Genomic DNA, 20,050 nt, shown 5'->3' with positions numbered 1-20,050 from the left:
AGCAATGCCAACTAGCATTTCTCTTCTCTGACTAGGGCTAGGCTCTGAATAGCCCATCCCCTGCACTTTCAGAGTTCTCTAGTGGGATTGTCAACTTTCCAGAGCACCTTCCTCCTAAGGGGTTCAAGGCAGTTTAATTGTATGTTTACGATATTCATTGGAAGGCAGGCCGGCAGGCAGGCCCTCAACCTCACTGACATTTAAGCAAACAAAAGACACCTGCGTAATGAGAGTTTCTCATTATTCTTTATCCTGCAGCTGATTGTGATGACAAAATGAGCGCTCAATTCTTAGATGGGCTGTGGAGGTATGGGAAAAAAAAAGTTTATAGGTCAACTTGCTGGATATGACATATTGCTGAGTTAAGGTTCTCTTGCAGGTTGGGTTGTGATCAAAAGTAGGATTGGAGAGATGCAGTAGTGTAGTTTTGGGGGGAAATTCCAGGGATTTTCTGATCATCACATAATATTTTATTTATTTTCCCTCTGTAGAGTTTTAACAGCAGAACTGTGAATTGTTCTGGGGTGTACCTGATATGGATAGTTGCTTGGGCTACAAATCTGTACTAACAAAAACACTATTTTTGTTCGAAGAAAGACTTGTATTTCTTCAAAGGCTTAATGGCATTTATAGTAAGAAGAATATTGGCTCTGAAATCAGAAGGTCTGGATTAAAATCCTATCTCTGACACTCTGTAGGACCTTAGACACACTACTTAAAGTCCCTGGCCCTCATTTTCCTCATCTGTAAAGGGAGGGTGTTGGACTAGATGATTTTTAGGGTCCCTTTTTAGATCTAGATAGATCTATGATCCTATAGAGCTTTGGTACATGTATTTCTTCCTACTCAGTTTAGGCCTAGTGAGGGAGAGGGAAGAGGAGGAGACTGTCTAACCCCTTCCTTCTCCCCTTCTCCAGAATCTCCTCATTCAGCCCCTGGATGGCTCCCTGGGGTCCTCAGTCATTGTGGAGCAGGGGAGGAACACTTACATTTGGAGAGGAGGGTAGTACAAGTACTTATTTTTAATGGTAACTTTAAAGGTTCCCGAGCTATCTGGCTAAAAGCATTTCTTCTACTTGTTACTATGGAAACTAAAGACACATTTTGACCTTTGTCTCAGCACCAGGTGCACATTTTACACACTAGTGAATGGAGTAGCTTGAAGTTCCTATAAAATCTATTCTCGGGGTTGACTCCTATGGGGGTTATTGTGCTCATTGCTGGGGATGGGTGCTCTTTTCTGTGATTAGTGAGCTAGCTAATCTGATAAATAGAAAGGCTAAAAAGTGCACATATCCTCTGCCACATTTGTATTTAAGAATGCTTAAGTCCAAAGGAGGGGGTAATGTGGGATTTTAAAGCACAGAAGCAGGTTCATAGTAGGGGATGAAGAAGACATTATCTGGAGAAGGAATTATGTGATTTATTGATTTACAAGGGAGACTATGTGGATAACTGTCTAGGTTACCTGCATCTGAGGTCCACCTCATCCCTGTGCATTCCTCATGGTGCTATTATGAAGCTGAAAGAGAGGATGGGTTAAAGTAGTTGTCAATTTAAAATAAAAAAGACTTTAGGCAGCTGGGCAGTTCAGTGGATAGAGAACTGGGCTCAGTATCAGGAAGACCCAAGTTCAAATGAGGTCCTTAGACATTTAATAGTTGTGTGATCCTATGCAAATTACCTCTGTCTGCCTTAAATCCTCTGGGAAGAAATCACTCCAGTGGCTTTGCCAAGAAAACCCCATGAATGGTAGGGCCCACAGGGTCACAAAGACTGAATGACAGGATAATATTAAAGTAGCAACAACAGAGGTCTCTAATCGAGGCAAAGGAATTGCCTCCATGTGCTGCAACAGGGAGTTTCCAGAGAGACCACCAGACCACCAGACCTCTGATAGCACTATTCAACAGAGTTCTTTTGTTCTTATTTTTTCATTCCCAACCATATAGCCACAAAGCTCAGTTGGGAAATAAGAGTTCTATATTCCCTCTGGCTTTATTCTTGTGATATCTTCTCTCTTCAAATCCATATAGGATTATTTAAAAAGTATTAGCAATTGTCTGGATGATGATCTCTTTCCCAAGTCTTGATTTAGAGAAACTATCACAGCAAGAACCTTCAAGTGGAAGATTATGGAAGAAATGGGAAGATTATTCAGACCCCAGGCATAGTTAGGTTTTAGGTTAGTTAACTTTCATTATTTCCCTGATTCTTTGTATCCACATCTGTAAAATGAGAGGAATGGAATAATATAGTCTCTCTCTCTTTTTTATTTTATTTTATTTTATAATAACTTTTTATTGACAGAACCCATGCCAGGGTAATGGAAATAATATAGTCTCTAATTGCCTAATATAATTTTCACGGAACCACACACGTTTCTAGACTAAATAGTTTTGCCATTCTTTGACTATGTGATACCAGCTATCCTTAGGTGCTTTTTAAAAATTAGATTATATAGAGAATAGCATATATGTATATGTGTATATATATATATATATATATATATATATATATATATATATATATATATAGTGCCTACTATGTACTAGGCACTTTTATAAATATTATTTCAATTAATCATTACAACAGTCTTGGGAGGAGATATTGTTATTTCCATCTTACAGAAAAGGAACTTAAGGCAGGTAGAGGTTAAGTAACTTACCTAGCATCACACAGCTAATATGTGTTTGAGGGAGAATTTGAACTCAGGGTTTCCTCACTCTAAATTCAGCACCACAATTGCTATACCATGTAGCTGCCCCAGAGATTTAAACCTCAAGAATTATTTCATATTTTGATATATCCATCTAATTATTTCTTTTCTATTGGGAGAGAAGAGAAAAATAAGTTTAAGAAATAACCTAAATTATTATTGGACTTTAAGCTTAAAACATTTTTGTTTTAAAGCAAGTTAAAAAGGTATAATCTGTTACATGAAATTGGGAAGTAGAATAATTGAAATAGTCCCTAAATTTCCTATAGCCAAGCCTGTGTTCTAAATAGCATTTAATCTATTAATGTCAATTGTTTTATGTAAAAGTAATTGCTCATTCTTAAGACCCTTTTGGGGACAGCAGGGTAGGGTGAGTAGTCAGTAATATTTCTTTTTTCACTAATGAATTTTAAAGATATTTAATTAGTTCATGCTAATGCACTTGTAGAATGAAGCAATTATTTTATCTTGAGATTTTATATTCATTTTGATGTTTCCCTACCCTTCCTTAGTAGAACACATTGGAAGATGTCAGAGGTAGGCACTGGGCCCAGAAAAGTCTGAAAATGTGTGAGTTATCTACACAATAGAGAGAATAAGTTTTACCCACTGATGTTGTCTGCTTCTTTCACTTTTTCTTATGGGGATGAGAGGTTTATGGCACATAAAATCCTGAAAATATCCTCGAGGTAGCAAGAAAATGTTCTAGGAAGTGGAAGTAATGCTGTAGCTTCACAGCAATTATCCCAATTCTAGTTTCCTGAGTTGTCCTGATTCCTAGAGAAGGCTTCCTTCCAAAAAAGATCAAGTTAGCATACTTGTCAATGCTACCTTATTCTACAAATATTTTACTAGTGATATGGAACAATTGGCTAATGTTTCATATCAGTCAGGTGGTATCTGACATTGATATGGCTAATCTCCAATGTAAACTAAAATTTAAGAATACTACCTTCCCTTTACCTCTTCTTTTGAACATTTTAATTCATGAGATTGAAATGAAAGGATTCCTAATTTTCAATTCTCTTCAGGGAGAGAGTATTTTTATATTACCTAAAAAAATATTGGCCTGGAGCTATGATTTTGTGGATTTAGGGCATAGGTGTCAAACATGCAGCCTGCCTGCCTTGTAATATTTCAAAGTAGATGGAAACAGATTAAAATGTAATTGGAAAGTATTTTACAAAATAAAATGTAATGCAACATGGATAATGTTAATATGTGGTCATCTAAGTGAAAATGCACCATGAGAGATCCTTATGTACAATTCAGCAAGCACATTTTCATTTGAGTTTGACATCAATGGATACTCTCAGTAAGGAAATTCACTGTACTAATGAGGAATGGCCCCTGTCTTGTATTTTAGAAACTTAGAGGCAGTTAAATGCTAGACTTAGAATGAGAAAGATCTTAGTTTGAATTACGTCTCAAATATGGGAATCATAAGTCATAAACACTTGACCTTTTCTTTGACTCAGTTTCCTCATCCATGAAATGGGGATTATAATAGCAAACATCTTACTAGATTCAAGAAATAATGGGAGAACAAATGGAATAATATATATAAAGTACTTTGCAAATACATTAAGTCAAGTTAACTGTCATCATCATCATGATCATCATCATCATCAAATTTCTTGGAATACAGAGAGGTTAAATGATTTACCCCAGATTACATAGTATGTGTCAGACATGACGCTTGAATTCAGGTCTTTGTAACTCTGAGACTAGTTTGTCAGCTTGTAAAAAGGCACAGCCTCTCTTTGAAATAAATACTAGGTAACTGAGTGGAGGAGTTGGGGAAGAGGAGGCAAAAGTAGCTGTGAAGTTTAAGAAGGCCTTCCTATAGAAGGTATTATATAAGGTGAACCTTGAAGGATACTAAGAATTGTAAAAGATAAAAGTATGTAGGGAGATATGCATTTTTGGTAAGAAGGACAGCTAGGTCAAAGGCCCAGATAGAGTTGGAATGTTGTGTGTGAACAGTAAGGTTGCTAGACTTGGGAGCTCATGAAGGGCAGTAGTGTTAAATAAATCTGGAAAAGTAGATTGAGATTCCTTATTGAATTTATATTTGATCCTAAACAAAGTAGTAAGCCATCGGAATTTAAATTTTAAAACAGAGAATGAGACTAAACAACAAATGAAAATGAAAAGCATGCAATTATTTTCTATTAAAATTTAAACATTATTAGTACTTAATGATTAAAGTGTTAATAAATATCTCTGTTTTATAGAATAATATGCATATAACTTACTGCATATGTGCTGCTCTATGTTTTTTTTTTTTTTGTTCTAAGTGCCTAGCTAGTTTCTCCTCAAAGTCATAACTAAAGGTTTCCCTTTTAGCAAGAATCCAAATTACAAATATTAGTTCAAGTGAAGAAAATCTGTAGCTTCTACAGGCATTTTCTGCCTGGCGAACCAAAATCCATGAAGTGATGACCATCAACATGGCATGCAATGACAACTCAGAAAATTAAAAAAGCAAACAGAGAGGAGAAGAATTATGAAAGAAGGAGGAAGGGCTGGTGGTTCGAAAAATCCTAAGGATGATGAAAGAATGATGTAAATAAAAATAACTTTATGTAGGTCCTAACTGCATTACTCCCTTATCCTAACACAAACTTTGATATATGGTACCCCATTAATAGGAAGCACATAGTGCTATTTTTCCCCTTTAGATCAGAATGTTTCATCTAAGCTGTTGGCAGCACACATGCCATCAAATCTGAGCACAGAGATATGGCCACTGCCAGGTTTATATTGCCTGCCAGTGGGAACATTGATGGAATGAAGGTTTGAAATGACTGTAATTTGTTATCTCCCAGTTATCAAGTGCATCAGTCTTGCTTCTTCTATTCTTTTTTCATCTCTCTCACCCCTGAAAAAAGTTGGAAAATATTTTTTTAAAGACACAGCTCATCAAGAAAGGAAATAGTGACATACTTGCCTAAAGTATCAAAGACTATAAATTTATGTGACTCCTTCCCAAGTCCAAGATAAAGTGTGATTTAAAAAAATATTTCTCTTGCAGTTAATTTTATGACATCTTTTTGGTTCTAAGTTATCAATCACAAATCATTATCTTAACTAAAGTGTCCCTGTATGGGAACTAGATCAACATGTACAATTCAAAGCTGACTTCTAATTAGTCTGACCTAGGATTTCTGGGCTGAGGATTTACTCAGTAAACTCTAAAAACCAAAACAAGTTTGGTGAATAATCAAAAAATTTTTGTTTTTGCCTCTTCTTTTTTCTTTTCCTGTCCTTTCTCTCATAGCTGTGTAATGGAGGTTCTGTCACGGATCTTGTCAAAGGCCTGCTGAAGTGTGGGCAGCGGTTGGATGAAGCTATAATCTCTTATATCTTGTATGGGGCACTTTTGGTAAGCATACTCATCAAGCTGATCATGAGAGCAGAAGGTGAGACTTGTCCATCCCTGTTTTTAAGGAATACACTATGGAAATGCTATATTTTATTGTGTGGAAACTCAACAATAATGTTGGTTATGGAGGACAGTAGAGGAGGAAGGAAGAAGGGGAGGTTGTCTCCAAAGTGATCCCTAGACAAATATTTGTGTAGCCCAAGAGGAGATTGTCTTCCTTAGATTTTTATTTTTAATAATAGGATGATTCTTTTCCAATAAGGGTGCTAATGTTTTCCTTTGGTGCCTGCCATGATGATGGTGGTGCTTTTGCCATGCAGGGTCTTCAGCACTTACACAACAACCGGATTATCCACCGAGATGTCAAGGGGAACAACATTCTTCTGACAACAGAAGGAGGAGTTAAGCTCGTTGACTTTGGTAATGAGTGCTTGCCATTTGTTTTCTTGACTGTCTCTCTTTAGCCAGAAGCTGCAATTTATTGTCATCTTACTGGGGGCCTTCCTGAAACACCACAGGCTGTGAGGGGTTTTTCCAGTTGGAAACATGTATCCATGGGCTGTACAGAGAAGGGGGAGCAGATGGAGCACCCTAGGAGATGCTGTCACAGCATCTATTTGGGGTTTTTTAAAGCATTTCCCATTAACAATAAAAATGTTACTCAAAAAAAACCTTTTAGTAAAAAAAAATAAAATTGTTGGTATTCTTATAAGAGCCCTCTGCATCTGAGGGCAATTGCTTTTAATTTGATTTTTGAAGTTCCTTCTTTTGCATATGAAAAGAAAAAGCTGTTTGGTGTCTCAAATGACTTTTGCTGGCTTCAGGCACATTTACTCCCAGTGAGCAGAAGGTAAAATGGTCCTGTGGGTCTGAGAGCTAACTTCCATTTAAATTGTGATTATTGCTGTTGTATGTGAGGTTGGTTAAACTGGAAACATTAGTATGAAGTGGAAATGATGAGAGAAAACATAAAGTGATATTATATATTCCCACAGATCTTTTCAGCATCTCCTCTGGATATTCATAGGGATACAGTAACAGGTCCTAGAAACAGCATGGTATAGTCAAGAGAGTACTATACTTGAAGTCAGTAAAATTTTCATTCAGATCCTGCCTCTGACGCTTAATAGTTTTGTGAGAAATAGAGTATTTCTGTTTACTTGAGAAGATTCCATAGGACTTATCTATTAAGTAGGAGGTGAGTTGTAATCTTCTTTGGTGGAGGAAGTTCCCACACTTGGAATTCTCCATGGTAAGGAAATCATAGATTATTCATGCAAATAGACAGGCTATCTGATATTGTTATTGAAATTTTATTATTGTTGCTTTTTGTTCAATTAGTTGTGTCACTCTTTATAACTCCACGACCCTGGAGTTTTATTGGTAAAGATACTGGCATGATTTGCTATTTTCTTCTCTGGCTTGTTTTACAGATGAAGAAACTGAGACAAACAGGGTTAAATGACTTGCCCAGCATCATATAGCTAGTGTTTAAGGTCAAATTTGAACTCAGGTTCTCTTGATTCCAGCACTCTCTCCACTGTGTACTTAGCTGCCCCAAGAATTGGTTATATTCCCAAAAAGAAAGAAAAAATAAGTACTAAGCAACCTTAGGGCATTTGTAACAATCTACTAGTTTAAAAAAAAAAAAGGAAAATGCAGTACTTTTATCCTTACATATTTATTTACAAATTTCAAATTCAAAACCAAAATGAAGATAAACAGTTCTCTTAGGATATTTGCCAGAAATATTAATCATTTTAATAATAGAAAGGGAGTCAGGACAATAATGAGATCCCTAAATGTGCTAATGACTAATGTGTGCAAAAAAAAAAAAAATCATGTGAAAATATATCATGAAATTATTTGGGATTCCTTTAGTTTTCTTTATTTGCCAGTAAGGAAATAGGAGAGAATAGAAGGCAACATTGAGCCCAGACAGGGGTATATCCCATGACATCAAGCCCAGAGTTACAACTGTTGTTCCACTAATAGAGCTTTGCTCTAGGATGCGAACTTTAGGGAATACTGGATTACTTGTACTTCTTCAGCAAATTAGAAGCAACTGAGTTTGGCATTGACTTAATTTAAATAGAAAACTATCAGATGACAGCTCCCAGGTACCTCTCTAGCAAAAGGGCTAATCTTGATGTCTCACAGTTTCCCCTAAATCTCCCAAATGAAGAAGTGCTTCAGGTCTATTTCTCTGGATGAGTTTTTTGATAAATTGTCTCAGGCACAAAAAAATCTTAGACTCTTGGCAAAGTATCTTGTAGTATATAGTCAGTGATCTTTCCTAGGCTAAAAGTATAAGGGTCACTAAGAGGCCCAGGCCCACTACTGATTCTCAGGGTGGCTTTGACTTGATTTGCTTTCAATCTGGGCTGCTTTGCTCTGCCATAGTCTTATAAAATAATACATACAGATTGAAACTTTTGATTGGGTTGATCTGAATTATTGTACCTGGTTATTCACCACCCAGTTTGGCTAAAAAAATCAACAAATATTTTCTGGATTGAACAATCAAACAAGTTGGATGTAAATGAAGGGAAAAATCATTTAAACAGCTCACGGTACCCTACTGACTACCAATCATGTGCCTGATTTCTCTTACCCTAATGAAAGGCAACCAGAAGTTTTCCATTTCTCATTGTGATCTGGAATAATCCCAATATGTCCTGCCTCTAGTCAGGAGTTTTGGTTTTCCTGTTAAAGTCCTGATCAGATCAGTGTTCATTTGAAATGCAGTGCTAATGGAATTAGGTTGTGTGAATAAAGGAAGCAAATGAGACTAGTCCATAAGCGTCAATCAACTTTATATAAGCAATTCAACTTTACTACGTAAGCATCCTTTTCCGAAGGCAAACATCTGCCTTCCACATGTTGGGATAAAAAAAAATGGAATTGTTTCAGCAAAGGTGAAATCTCTGACTCTGGCTCTTAGTAAGGTCAGAGATATAGTTTTGGAGAAAACCAAGACTGGGAAGTTCTCTGATTTGCTTAAGGTCACCCAGGTAGAAAGGGAAAGAGCTGGGATTTTGAGCCCTTTCCCTCTTTAGAAAATTAATAGTTCCTGAGAGACACTTGCAATGTTTTTTCAGCAAAAACAGATTTGGTTGGAAGGAGTTTTATGTGAAAAGAGTTCCATGACATAAAAAAGTATAAGTATCTCTATTGATGAGGAAACTGAGGGACAGAAAGGTTACATAGCAACTCAAGGTCATAGGGGCCATAAGGGGCAGAGTATAATTCAAACCTAGAACTTTTTCTACTGCATCTTATTGCTATTCTTTGGTTGCGCCATTTATGAAAATGAAAACCATCCCATGATAGACCATACATCTAATTTGTAATAATGTTAATGGCAAAAATGCACTCCTCTCTAGTGAATTAAATAAAACTGAAAAGCGTATGAGACAGCATTATTGGCCCACTTCCAGTTTCCATCACTTATTTTATTTCAGGTGTTTCAGCTCAGCTAACCAGCACACGTCTACGTAGAAACACATCAGTTGGCACACCATTTTGGATGGCTCCTGAGGTAAGCACTCTATGTCTAGCCTCTATGTTACTGGGTATTTCTGCATGCTGACATGGTGTTTCAGTTATGTGTTCTTCTATAAAGTGTCAAGGGAATAATATACAAAGAAGAAAATTGGCTGTTTTTTTTTTTTTTCCTGGCTGTATAGTGATAGTCCCAGAAGTAGTTGTTGCTGACTGTCATTGCTTAGTCAAGCTTGGTTAGATAGTAGTTTATCTGTAAAAAAATGTGGCATAGTGAAAACACTGTTTGATTTGAAGTCAGAGGAGCTGAGTTTAATTCTATTTCTTATACTTACTGCCTGTGTGACTTTAGAATTCAGTTAACATCTCTGGACTTGGTTTCCTCATCTGTAAAATAAAGTGGTTTGTCTAGAGGGCCCTTAAGGTCCATTTCAGGTCAAATCTAAGATGTTGGAGTTTTAGTGGACTATAAACGCAGTACGAGTTAGCAATGCAATGTGGCATCTGAAAAAGCTAATGTAATCTTGGGCTGAATTAGGAGTGAGTCAGTTTACACAGTCAATTAACATTTATTTTTGTTTAGTTGTGTCTGACTCTTTGTGACCTATTTGGAATTATTTTTGCAAAGAGACTGGAGTGGCTTGCCATTTCCTTCTCTAGTTCATTTTACAGATGAGGAAACTAGGTCAAATAGGGTTAAATGACTTGTCCAGAGTCACACAGCTAGTGTCTTAGGCCCATTTTGAATTCAGTTTTCCTGACTCCAGGCCAGGCTCTCTATCCATTCTGCCAACTAAATTGCCCTAGCATTTAATAAATACTTTCTATGTTCTAGGAACTTTGCTAAGTTCTAGGGATACAAAGTAAAGGCAAAATATAGACCCTGCTTTCAAAGAGACAACATGTAAATACTTATGTACAAACAAGCTGTATACAGGATGTGTTTGAAATAATCAACAGAAGAAGGCTCTACATTAAGGGGAATCAGAAAAGACTTCCTGTTGAAGATGAGATTTTTAGCTGGGACTTGAAGGAAGCCAGGGAACCCAAGAAGAGGGTCATGGTTTCCAGGAATAGAGAGGTGATAATTTTACTATTTTCGGCTAGGTGGTGCAGTAGAGAGAGTAAATAAAGTGGAGATAGGAAGACTTACCTTTCTGAGTTCAAATCCAGCCTCACTTATTAGCTGAGTGACTTTGGACAAATTGGTGAACCCTGTTTACCTCAGTTCCTTATCTGTAAAATGAGCTAAAGAAGGAAATGGCCAAAACTACTCCAATATCTTTGACAAGAAAATCCCAAATGGGATCACAAAGAATCAGACATGAATTTTACTCTATTAGATCTTTGTCAGGTCAAGTATGGAATATTGTTTTCAATTTATTTTCCATAATTGAGGAAGGATATTGATAATTCAGAGGGTGATGGTGAAAGGTCTTGAGTCCATGTCATTTGAGAATCATGTGGAAGAACTGGAAATATTAAGATTATAAAAGAGATGACTCAAAAGTGAATGGTAGCTGCCTTCAAATTTGTGAAGGGATATCAGATAAAAGAGAGAATAGACATGTTCTGTTTGGTCCTGGAACATAGAGCCAGAAGCAATGCAAATAAGTTTCTAAGAGGCAAATTTAAGTTTGATAGTAGACTCAAGCACTCACTGGAGGTCTTCAGGCAGAAGTTGAATTTCCACTTGTCCATTTGTTTATACTGGGGATTCCCATTGGATTTGGGTTACATTAGATGGATAGAGGTCCTGTCTCACTCTAAAATTCTGTGATTTTGTTCTCTGCTACCTGGCACCTGATCACTCCTCTTGTGGGCTCTGTTCTTCTTGTTATTATTATTATTATTATTTTGACAAGACACAGGCCTGAGCCTAATTCAATCCTGGTGCCATCTAAAACCAGTTACAGGACCTACTGTGAAATGACGCATGTGGTGGTTTGGGAAGTGTTCCAGCCAGATAATAGCATGCTCTGAAGCAAGAATATCTCTTCGAGTGAACATTTAATTTGTGCAACATCCTGTGTCATAAATGAGACTCTGCCTCTGGGATTATACAAACTAGCCTCTTTAATAAGAGGACTAAAGTGTGGAAGATGTGCCAAAAGGATTAAGAGGGATTTGGGGGCAGGTTCCTGTGTTAGCTCTTGATTGGTCTCTTCTTTAAGGAAAGTATAATTGAGGTCACTGAACTCTTCTCCATGGTGGAACAACAACATGCTGTGGAAGGTCTTGTTCACATTACAAAGAGCAGCAAGATGATGGCCTTAGATTCGGCAAGTGTAATTAAAAGAAACCTACCCTGAGTTTTGCACATTTCTAAAAGGTGTTTGGGATAGGAAGGAAAAAAAAATTCTTTTTCACCTTTCTAACCGTGTCTGGGTTGAACAAAATAAGTACAGTGTTTCTTTAGGGGGTAGTTTCGTGGTCTAATAGTGAGCTTTTAATACCCAGATTCCTTGGAACTGGTTCAGATCTCAGCAGGGTCAAGTCAACTCTCCATCCTGCTGAGGTGGATAAATTGAGTAGAGCAGTTTACTGTGCGGGAGTCCCTTGGATGAGCCTTTGCAAAGCCCGACTGGCTGACTGTTCTCCACGCAGGCGCCAAAGATTCCATCAAACAGACACTGAGATGCTCCGTGGCCCTTCCTGCAATCCCTGGGATTTAGCTAAAACCCCAGGGCTACCAAGCATCATTTCATTCCTAGTGTTTATTGTCCAAATGAAGACTATATTTAGCTGATTCAATGACGTAAGCCTAAGTCCAGTATTTCTCTCTCTTTGGATCATATACAATAACAAATCAAAATGTTAGACATTAAATATTGAATTAGTAATGATTTAGCTTGAGGGTGTTAAGTGTGGAGTAGGGAGGACAACATTGGGTTTGCAATCAGAAGGCTCTGACACTAGATATGTGACCTTGTTATACTCTTAAGGCCTCTGTTTCCTTATTTTAACCATGAAAGGATGGGACAGCTAGATAGTAGATAAGCAATAGATAGAGTACCAGCCCTGAAGTTAGGAGGACCTGAGTTCAAATCTGACCTCAGATACTTAACTAGCTATGGGACCCTGGGCAACTCACTTAATCCCAATTTCCTCAGGGGAAAAAAAAAAAAGAGGAGAAAGGAGATTTTTTTTTTTTAATTAAAAGATATATAAATAACAAAAGAGAAATTAGACTAGATGATGGTTTCATTCAGTTCTGAAATCATAATGCTAAATTAATATTCTTTCCAACTAATGGTGAAATTTTATACAGCAATTTTATTATATTCTCAGTTTTTAGTATATTTGAAGCAGTTAGATGGTGCAATGGATAGAGTGTTGGGCTTGGAGTCAGGAAGACTCATCTTCCCCGAGTTAAAATATGACTTCAGACTAGCGGTGTGACCCTGGGCAAGTCACTTAATCCTGTTTGCTTCACTTTCCTTTGCTGTCAAATGAGTTGGAGAAGGAAATGTATCTAGTATCTGTGTGAAGAAAAGCCAAATGGTTCAAAAAATGACTGAACCAAAAAAATAATTGAATGAGGACTCTGCTAGAATACAATACTAGAATACACTCATAAAACAACATCAAATATTGGTTTTTAATATATTTTTAAAGGAGGACATTTGTTACTAATCATTAAGTCTATTTTGGGGAGAGATTTAAATATACATATATATGAATTTAAAGTGGTAAAATACATACATATATATATATATATATATATATATATATATATAAGCCTCAGCAACTGATATATGTAATTTAAAATGTGCTGTTCCCCAAACTAAGTGGCTAAGTGAATGTGACCCTCCTTAGATTAAATGCTGAAAAGCTGTCAAGGAGCACAGTTTTTCTGGACAGTGCAAAGTAGTAACATAAATTAACTGTCTCTTCAACACTGCCCATTCATTCTGACTAGCTTCCTGATTGAAGCTACTAAATGTTGTAGAATAGAAACTGTCAGTCAAATAGAACAATAGAAAAAATATGATAAGGCATGACTGACTAGAATTGTCATAGGATTCTCAGATATTCTCATGCTAGCTAGAGTTTTGAGAGGAGGAAGAGAACAAGATACATACAGAAAAGATGAAAAAATAATCTTAGAGGAGAAAGAATTAGCATCTGGGGGAATGGGAAAGGCCAGAGATACCAGTGGGAAAATTAATGAACAAAACAAAAAAAAAGTTTTCAGTGATGGGAACTAGAACAAATGGAACAATAGTTAATGTTTCCCAGTCAGGATTGGAAGAGAAAGACTGAGGCAGGGGAAAGGCTTTGTCAAAGCTGGAGTAGCCAGCACAGAAGACTCCCATCTCAGATTGCTCCAGGGGTTGACATTGCTGCCAAAGACTACCTATACCTAAGTCTGCCCATTCCATCCCTCCTCATTTTATAGATGAAGAATCCAAGACTCAGAGAGCCAAATATGGAAAACGGAGGCAGATTATAATTGCACAGACAGGTAGTACAATTATTGTTAGTGCCATTTTACAAATAAAGAAACTGAGTCTGAGTGGCAAAACGTCACTCAGCTAGTAACCTCAGTGTCACTCAGTTAATGACCAAACGTGAACAGATTAGATAGATTAGATGGATTCTCAGGTCCATTATAGCATAAAATTGTATGAGCCTATGATTGAAATGAAGTTATTGCTTGGACTCTAAATGACTGTAAAATAGGTAATGGTTTGAGTGAAAGAGGAACAATGCATTAAAATCTGTGGAGCCCGGTTATTTCAGAAAAAGCAGAATTTGGTCAGATAACTTGCTCCAGGTCACACAGTCCCAATTGGGGGTGGGGCTGGCACATGTGAGGTTAAAGGCTACTTCTACTTACTCCCTAGTAAGTGTCCAAGACAGGAGTCCAACCCAGAAACCCGATTCCTAAGCCAGTACCTTTCTATTACATCATGCTTTAGTCAGTTTAGAAGGCAACAGGACATAATGGGTAGGGAGCTAGAACAAGCTATGTATTAGAGGCTAAGCACCTTATAAACATCTCATATGTTTATATGAGAAGTAGATGATAAGTCCTATTTTGCAGTTAAGGAAACTGAGGCAGTCACTTGATTTCGATCATCCTGCTTGTAGGCACATGAGGCAGGATTTGACTATCCACTGAACCACCCAGCTGCCTCTGACACCAGCAGTGTGACCCTCAGCAAATTATTTCTTATAGTCTCAATATTCTTATGAAGGGATCAGGATTCAATGGCTTTTAAGATCCCATTTAGCTTTAAAATCGATGATTGTATGAAATTTACTCTATCTACTTTGCCTCACCACCCCTTTTTCATCAACTATTATATACAAGTGAACAATCTAAAAGTACCCATATTTATTAAAGTTCAGTTTTGTACAATTTAAGAGATATTTGACTTCACTATTTAATTCTAGATCAATGAGACTCTCTCTTTAAGCCTTTGTTCCTCTTAATGTTTCTGTATAGAGCAATACTATTCACAGCTGTAGGTTTATTCTTTTTGTCATTTCTCTCTTGCCTTTCATTACACAGTATTCTAGGTGGCACAGTGAATAAAGAATTAGGTCTGAAGTCGGGAAGATCTGCATTTGAATCTGGTCTTAGACACTTACCAAATGTGAGATCTTGGGCAAATCATTTAACCTTTAATTTGCCTCAGTTTCCTCAATTGTAAAAATAGGGATAACTATAGCACCTACTTTGTAGGATTGTTAGGATAAATTGAGTTAGTGTTTGAAAAATATTTAGCATGAAACTTGGCACATAGTAACTACCTGGCATTATATAAAAATATTCTAAATCTCTGTACACATTTGATAAATGTATTTCCAATTTTGATTTGATCACTGCCTTACTTCTATAAGGTAAGCAGATGTAGATATTATCTCTGTTTTATCACTGAAGAAAGAGATCCAGTGATAGGGTTGAAACTGGACTCCAGCTCTCCTCATTCTTAATTTGGACCTCTTTCTACTATTTCATGTGCAAAATATATGTGAGCTACATGAGGAAAGAATATATGTGAACTATATTAGAAAAGAATTATACAAGGAAAGTGACAAAGCATAATAGAAAGAGCAATCTAACTGGGTTCAAACCCTGCCTTTACCACTTGCTAGCAAATAATCCTGGGCTCAGATCATTTAACCTTTCTGGTCATTAGAATATTCAACCTCTAAATGAACCCTGATAGCTTCACAGTACTATGATAATAAATCACTTAACTCCTCTATGTCAACTTCATCATCTATATGTAAAATCAGGGAGGTGGGACAGAGATGATTTCTGAGGTCCTTTATAGGGTTTGCTGATTCTTAAATTTTAGGAAATTGTAAATATTTTAGGGAAATATTATGAAATAGGAATGAAATATTTAATAAAGAACACCCAAAAGGGAAATGCCATCTGTGATTTTAAAAATGAATTCACTCAAATCCCACCAACACATGAGAGATTCCCAATCTACAAGGATTCCATTAACACTATATCTTACTAAAACAGCCAAAGGTCTGTTTCTGTATTGGAAACAGGCTTGGGAATACAGTAAACATTTGTTTCTTTTTAGAAAAAATATTTTTCCCTCCATCTGTTCACTGTTGCAAAGGAGAGCTAATCACTGGTGCAGAGAAACAAATCTGGTGTGATAGATCTGAAAATGGGTCTCCCGCAGCCTGGCAAAGAGTCCTGGCTATGGTACAGTTACCATAGCAACCCTTTTAAACCAGAACAGAAACATAGCACACTTTTAGCAACTATCATGTGACTATTAATTATGCCATCAGCTGACTTAATGGCCCTATAATAGCAGCATTTCTTTTGCCATTGTCAGGAAATGGGATGACAAATGAGATCACTGAAAGTACTTTGAAAACTGTCTGGGGCTTTTGAGTTACACAGATTGTACAGATGCTGGATTATTGTTAGCAGCTTTTTGACTGATGATCAAAATCTATTCTTAAGTTTTTTAGGTATCAGGATGCCTATACATTTAAAAATTATTGAGGACAAACCCACCTCCCTTGTGGACCCTCTGAAAGGATCTCAGGAAACTTCAGATCTGGACCACAATTTGAGAACCACCAGTCTAAATGGTAGACATCAGAGCAAACCAACTTTAAAAAAAGAAACAAAATAAAAAAAGTTATTGAAAAATAAAATATTTTATTCTAATCATTTTAAAAGGTGGAGGCAAAATGGTAGAGTACAGAAGTACTCAATTAAGTTTTGTCAACATTTCTCCTCCAAACAACTTGATGAATATATGCAAAAATATAATTTACTGGATTAACAGAAAAGAAAATAGAATACTAAAATAACCGTGTCTTAGGAAAAGAAATTTAAAAAGTCATCAATTAAAAAGCCAAAATAAGCTCATCAATGAACTTCCTAAGAAAAAAATCTCCAGACTAGATGGATTTACAAATAAATTTCACTAAACATTTAAAGTACAGATAAATCCAAAATAATATAAATTATTTGAAAAAAAAAAAAAAAACAGGTCAAAAAGGAGTCCTACCAAATTCTTCCTATGATATAAATGTTGTTTTGATACCTAGACCAAGGAAAGGAAAAAACAAAGAAAACTATAAACCAGCTTCCTTAATGAATATTGATATTAAAAAGTTAAAATAAAAACATTAGCAAGGAGATTATATCAACATATCAAAAAGATCATGTATTATGACTAGGTGAAGTTTATACCAGTAATGCAACACCAATTCAGTATTACGAAAACTTCAGCATCATTGACCATATCATTAACAAAAACAACAAAAATCATATGATTATATCAATAGATGCAGAAAAAGCTTCTGATATCCCTATTAAAAATATTAGAAAGCACAGGACTAAATGGAGTATTTCTTAAAAGAATAAAATGACACTTCACCACATGAAATAGTGTCTAAAACCAAGAGCAAGTATTATCCTGTAATGGAGATGAACTTGAAGCCTTTCCATAATTACCACTATTATTCAATATTATACTAGAAATTGTTATAGTAGTAAAACATGAAAAAGAAAGTGAAGGAATTAAAAATAGACAATGAGGAAATAAAACTCACTCTCTGCAGATGAAACAATTAACAATTTCAGCAAAGTTGCAAGATATAAAATAAATCCATATAAATCATCAGCATTTCTATTTACTACCAACAACACTCAGCAGGAAGAGATAGAAATAGAAATTCCATTTGAAATAACTGCAGACAATATAGAATATTAGGAATCTATCCACCAAGACAAACCCCAGCAAGTATATGAACACAATTATAAAACACTTTTCACAGAAATAAAGGCACATTTAAATAACTGGAGAAATAATAATTGCTCATGGATGGGTTGAATCAATGTAATAAAAATGACAATTTTACCTAATTTAGCTTATTTATTTAGTGCTATACTATTCAAAAAGAGAACTATTTTATAGAGCTAGAAAAAATAATAACAAAATTCATCTGGAGGAACAAAAGGTCAAGAATCAAGGGAATCAATGAAAAAAAACATGAAGGAAAGTAGCCTAGAGGAAATGGCAATCATTAAAACAGTCTGATTGTTGTTACTAAGTGATGTCTAACTCGTTGTGACCCCAGTTAGGGTTTTCTTGGCAAAGATACTGTAGTGGTTTGGCATTTCCTTCCCCAGCTCATTTTACAGATGAGGAAACTGAGACAAACAGGGTTAAATTACTTGTCCAGCTAGCATCTGAGGCAAGATTTGAAATTGAGTCCTCCTGACTCCAGGTCCAGTACTTGTCCAAACAATCAAATACTGCCTGTGAAATAGAGTGGTGGACAAGTGAAATGGCTTAGATACGCAATACACAGTAGTGAATGACTGTAGTAACCTAATGTTTAATAAACTCATCCAGATTTGGGGATAAGAACTCAACATTTGGCAAGGTTGCTAGGAAAATTGGAAAGCAGCAGTTTGACACAAACAAGGCAGAAATCAGCATTTCACATTGTATACCAATATAAGGTAAAAATGAATTAATAATTTTGACATAAAGATAAATAGCATAAATAAATTAGGAGAGCATGGAGAAATTTATCTGTCAAACTTATTTATGGCCAAAGAAGCAGAGGGTCATAAGAAATAAAATAGATTATTTTATATTATATGGAATTAAAAAGCTTTTGTACAAAAAAACTAATATAACCAAAATTAGAAGAAAATCAGGAAACTGGGAAAAATCTTTTTATATCAAGTTTCTCTGAAATGGGTTTGATTTCTCAAATATATTGGGAAATGAACCAAATTCATAAAAAAAAGAGCCATTCTCCAATTGATAGATGGTCAAAGGATATGAACAGAGTTTTCAGAAGAAAAAATCAAAGCTATCAATAGTTGCCTGAAAAAAAAAATGCTCTAAATCACTACTGTTTAGAGAAATGTAAATTAAAACAACTGATATACCACTTCTCACCTATCAGATTGGCTAATAGGACATAAAAGAAAAATGACAAATGCTGGAGGGGATGTGAATAAACTGGGACACTATTATACTGTAGGTGGAATTGTGAACTAGTCTAGTCATTCTTGAAAACAATATATAACTATTTTCAAACAGTTATAAAATTGTGCATACCTTGTAACCCAGCAATATCACTATGAGGGCTGTTTCCCAAAGAAATCAAAGTGCTCAAAAATTGTTTATAGCATTAATTTTTGTGGTGGCAAAGAAATGGAAACTGAGGGGATACCCATCAATTGGGAAATAGCTGAATAAGTTATAGTATGTGATTTTGATGCAACAGTACAAGCAGGATGATTTCAGCAAAACCTGGAAAGACATATAAAGTAAAGTGAACAAGGACAATATTATACATATTGCAATATTGTATAAGTGATCAATTGCAAAATACTTACCTATTCCGATCAAGACAGTAATCTAAGATAATGATCATGAGTATAATCAATGATCCAAAGGATCCATGATGAAAACTGTCCTCATTTCCAGAGAGAGAACTGAATACATATTGAAGCATACTTTAAAAAAAAAAAACCAACAAACTTTATTTTTCTTGTTTTTATTATTCATCTGTTTTCTTTTACAAGATGGCCAATGTGGAAATATGTTTTGTATGACTTCACACGTATAATTGATATTAAATTGCATGCTTTCTCAATGTGGGGTTAGGGAAGGGAGGGAGGGAATTTTGAACTAAAAATTTTAAAATATGATTGCTAATTTTTGGCATGTAATTGGTATTATTTAATGAAATAATTGAAAAAATAAAAATTTAAAACTTATTAGGGTAAGTTGATATCCTACTGTAACACTAGAGGAAAGTATTTGGGCTTGAATAACCACTTGAAAAATCTATAGTAAGAATATATCCTTAAAAGAGATGAACCATAAAGACAGTGCTGGTATTAATGATGAAAGGTGGGGATGGGGGGTGGGGAGGAGAAAGATTTAGACTCCCTCTGTCTCTTTCTCTTTGTC

General features: G+C 35.8%; 1 protein-coding gene across 1 annotated transcript in view; it reads left to right on the top strand.

Annotated features, from left to right (window-relative positions):
• The window catches only part of MYO3B (myosin IIIB), a 601,952-nt gene that overhangs the window by 17,659 nt on the left and 564,243 nt on the right, over positions 1-20,050 (top strand). Inside the window, exons 3-5 of the mRNA XM_051990668.1 lie at positions 6,003-6,107; positions 6,428-6,527; positions 9,572-9,648. Coding sequence (XP_051846628.1) covers positions 6,003-6,107; positions 6,428-6,527; positions 9,572-9,648 — 282 coding nt within the window. The remainder of the gene's footprint in view (positions 1-6,002; positions 6,108-6,427; positions 6,528-9,571; positions 9,649-20,050) is intronic.

This window comes from Antechinus flavipes, chromosome 3 (genome assembly GCF_016432865.1).
Source record: "Antechinus flavipes isolate AdamAnt ecotype Samford, QLD, Australia chromosome 3, AdamAnt_v2, whole genome shotgun sequence".
Lineage (NCBI taxonomy): Eukaryota > Metazoa > Chordata > Mammalia > Dasyuromorphia > Dasyuridae > Antechinus > Antechinus flavipes.
The sequence above is the reverse complement of the archived record's forward strand: the minus strand, read 5'-3'. Positions and strand labels throughout refer to the sequence as shown.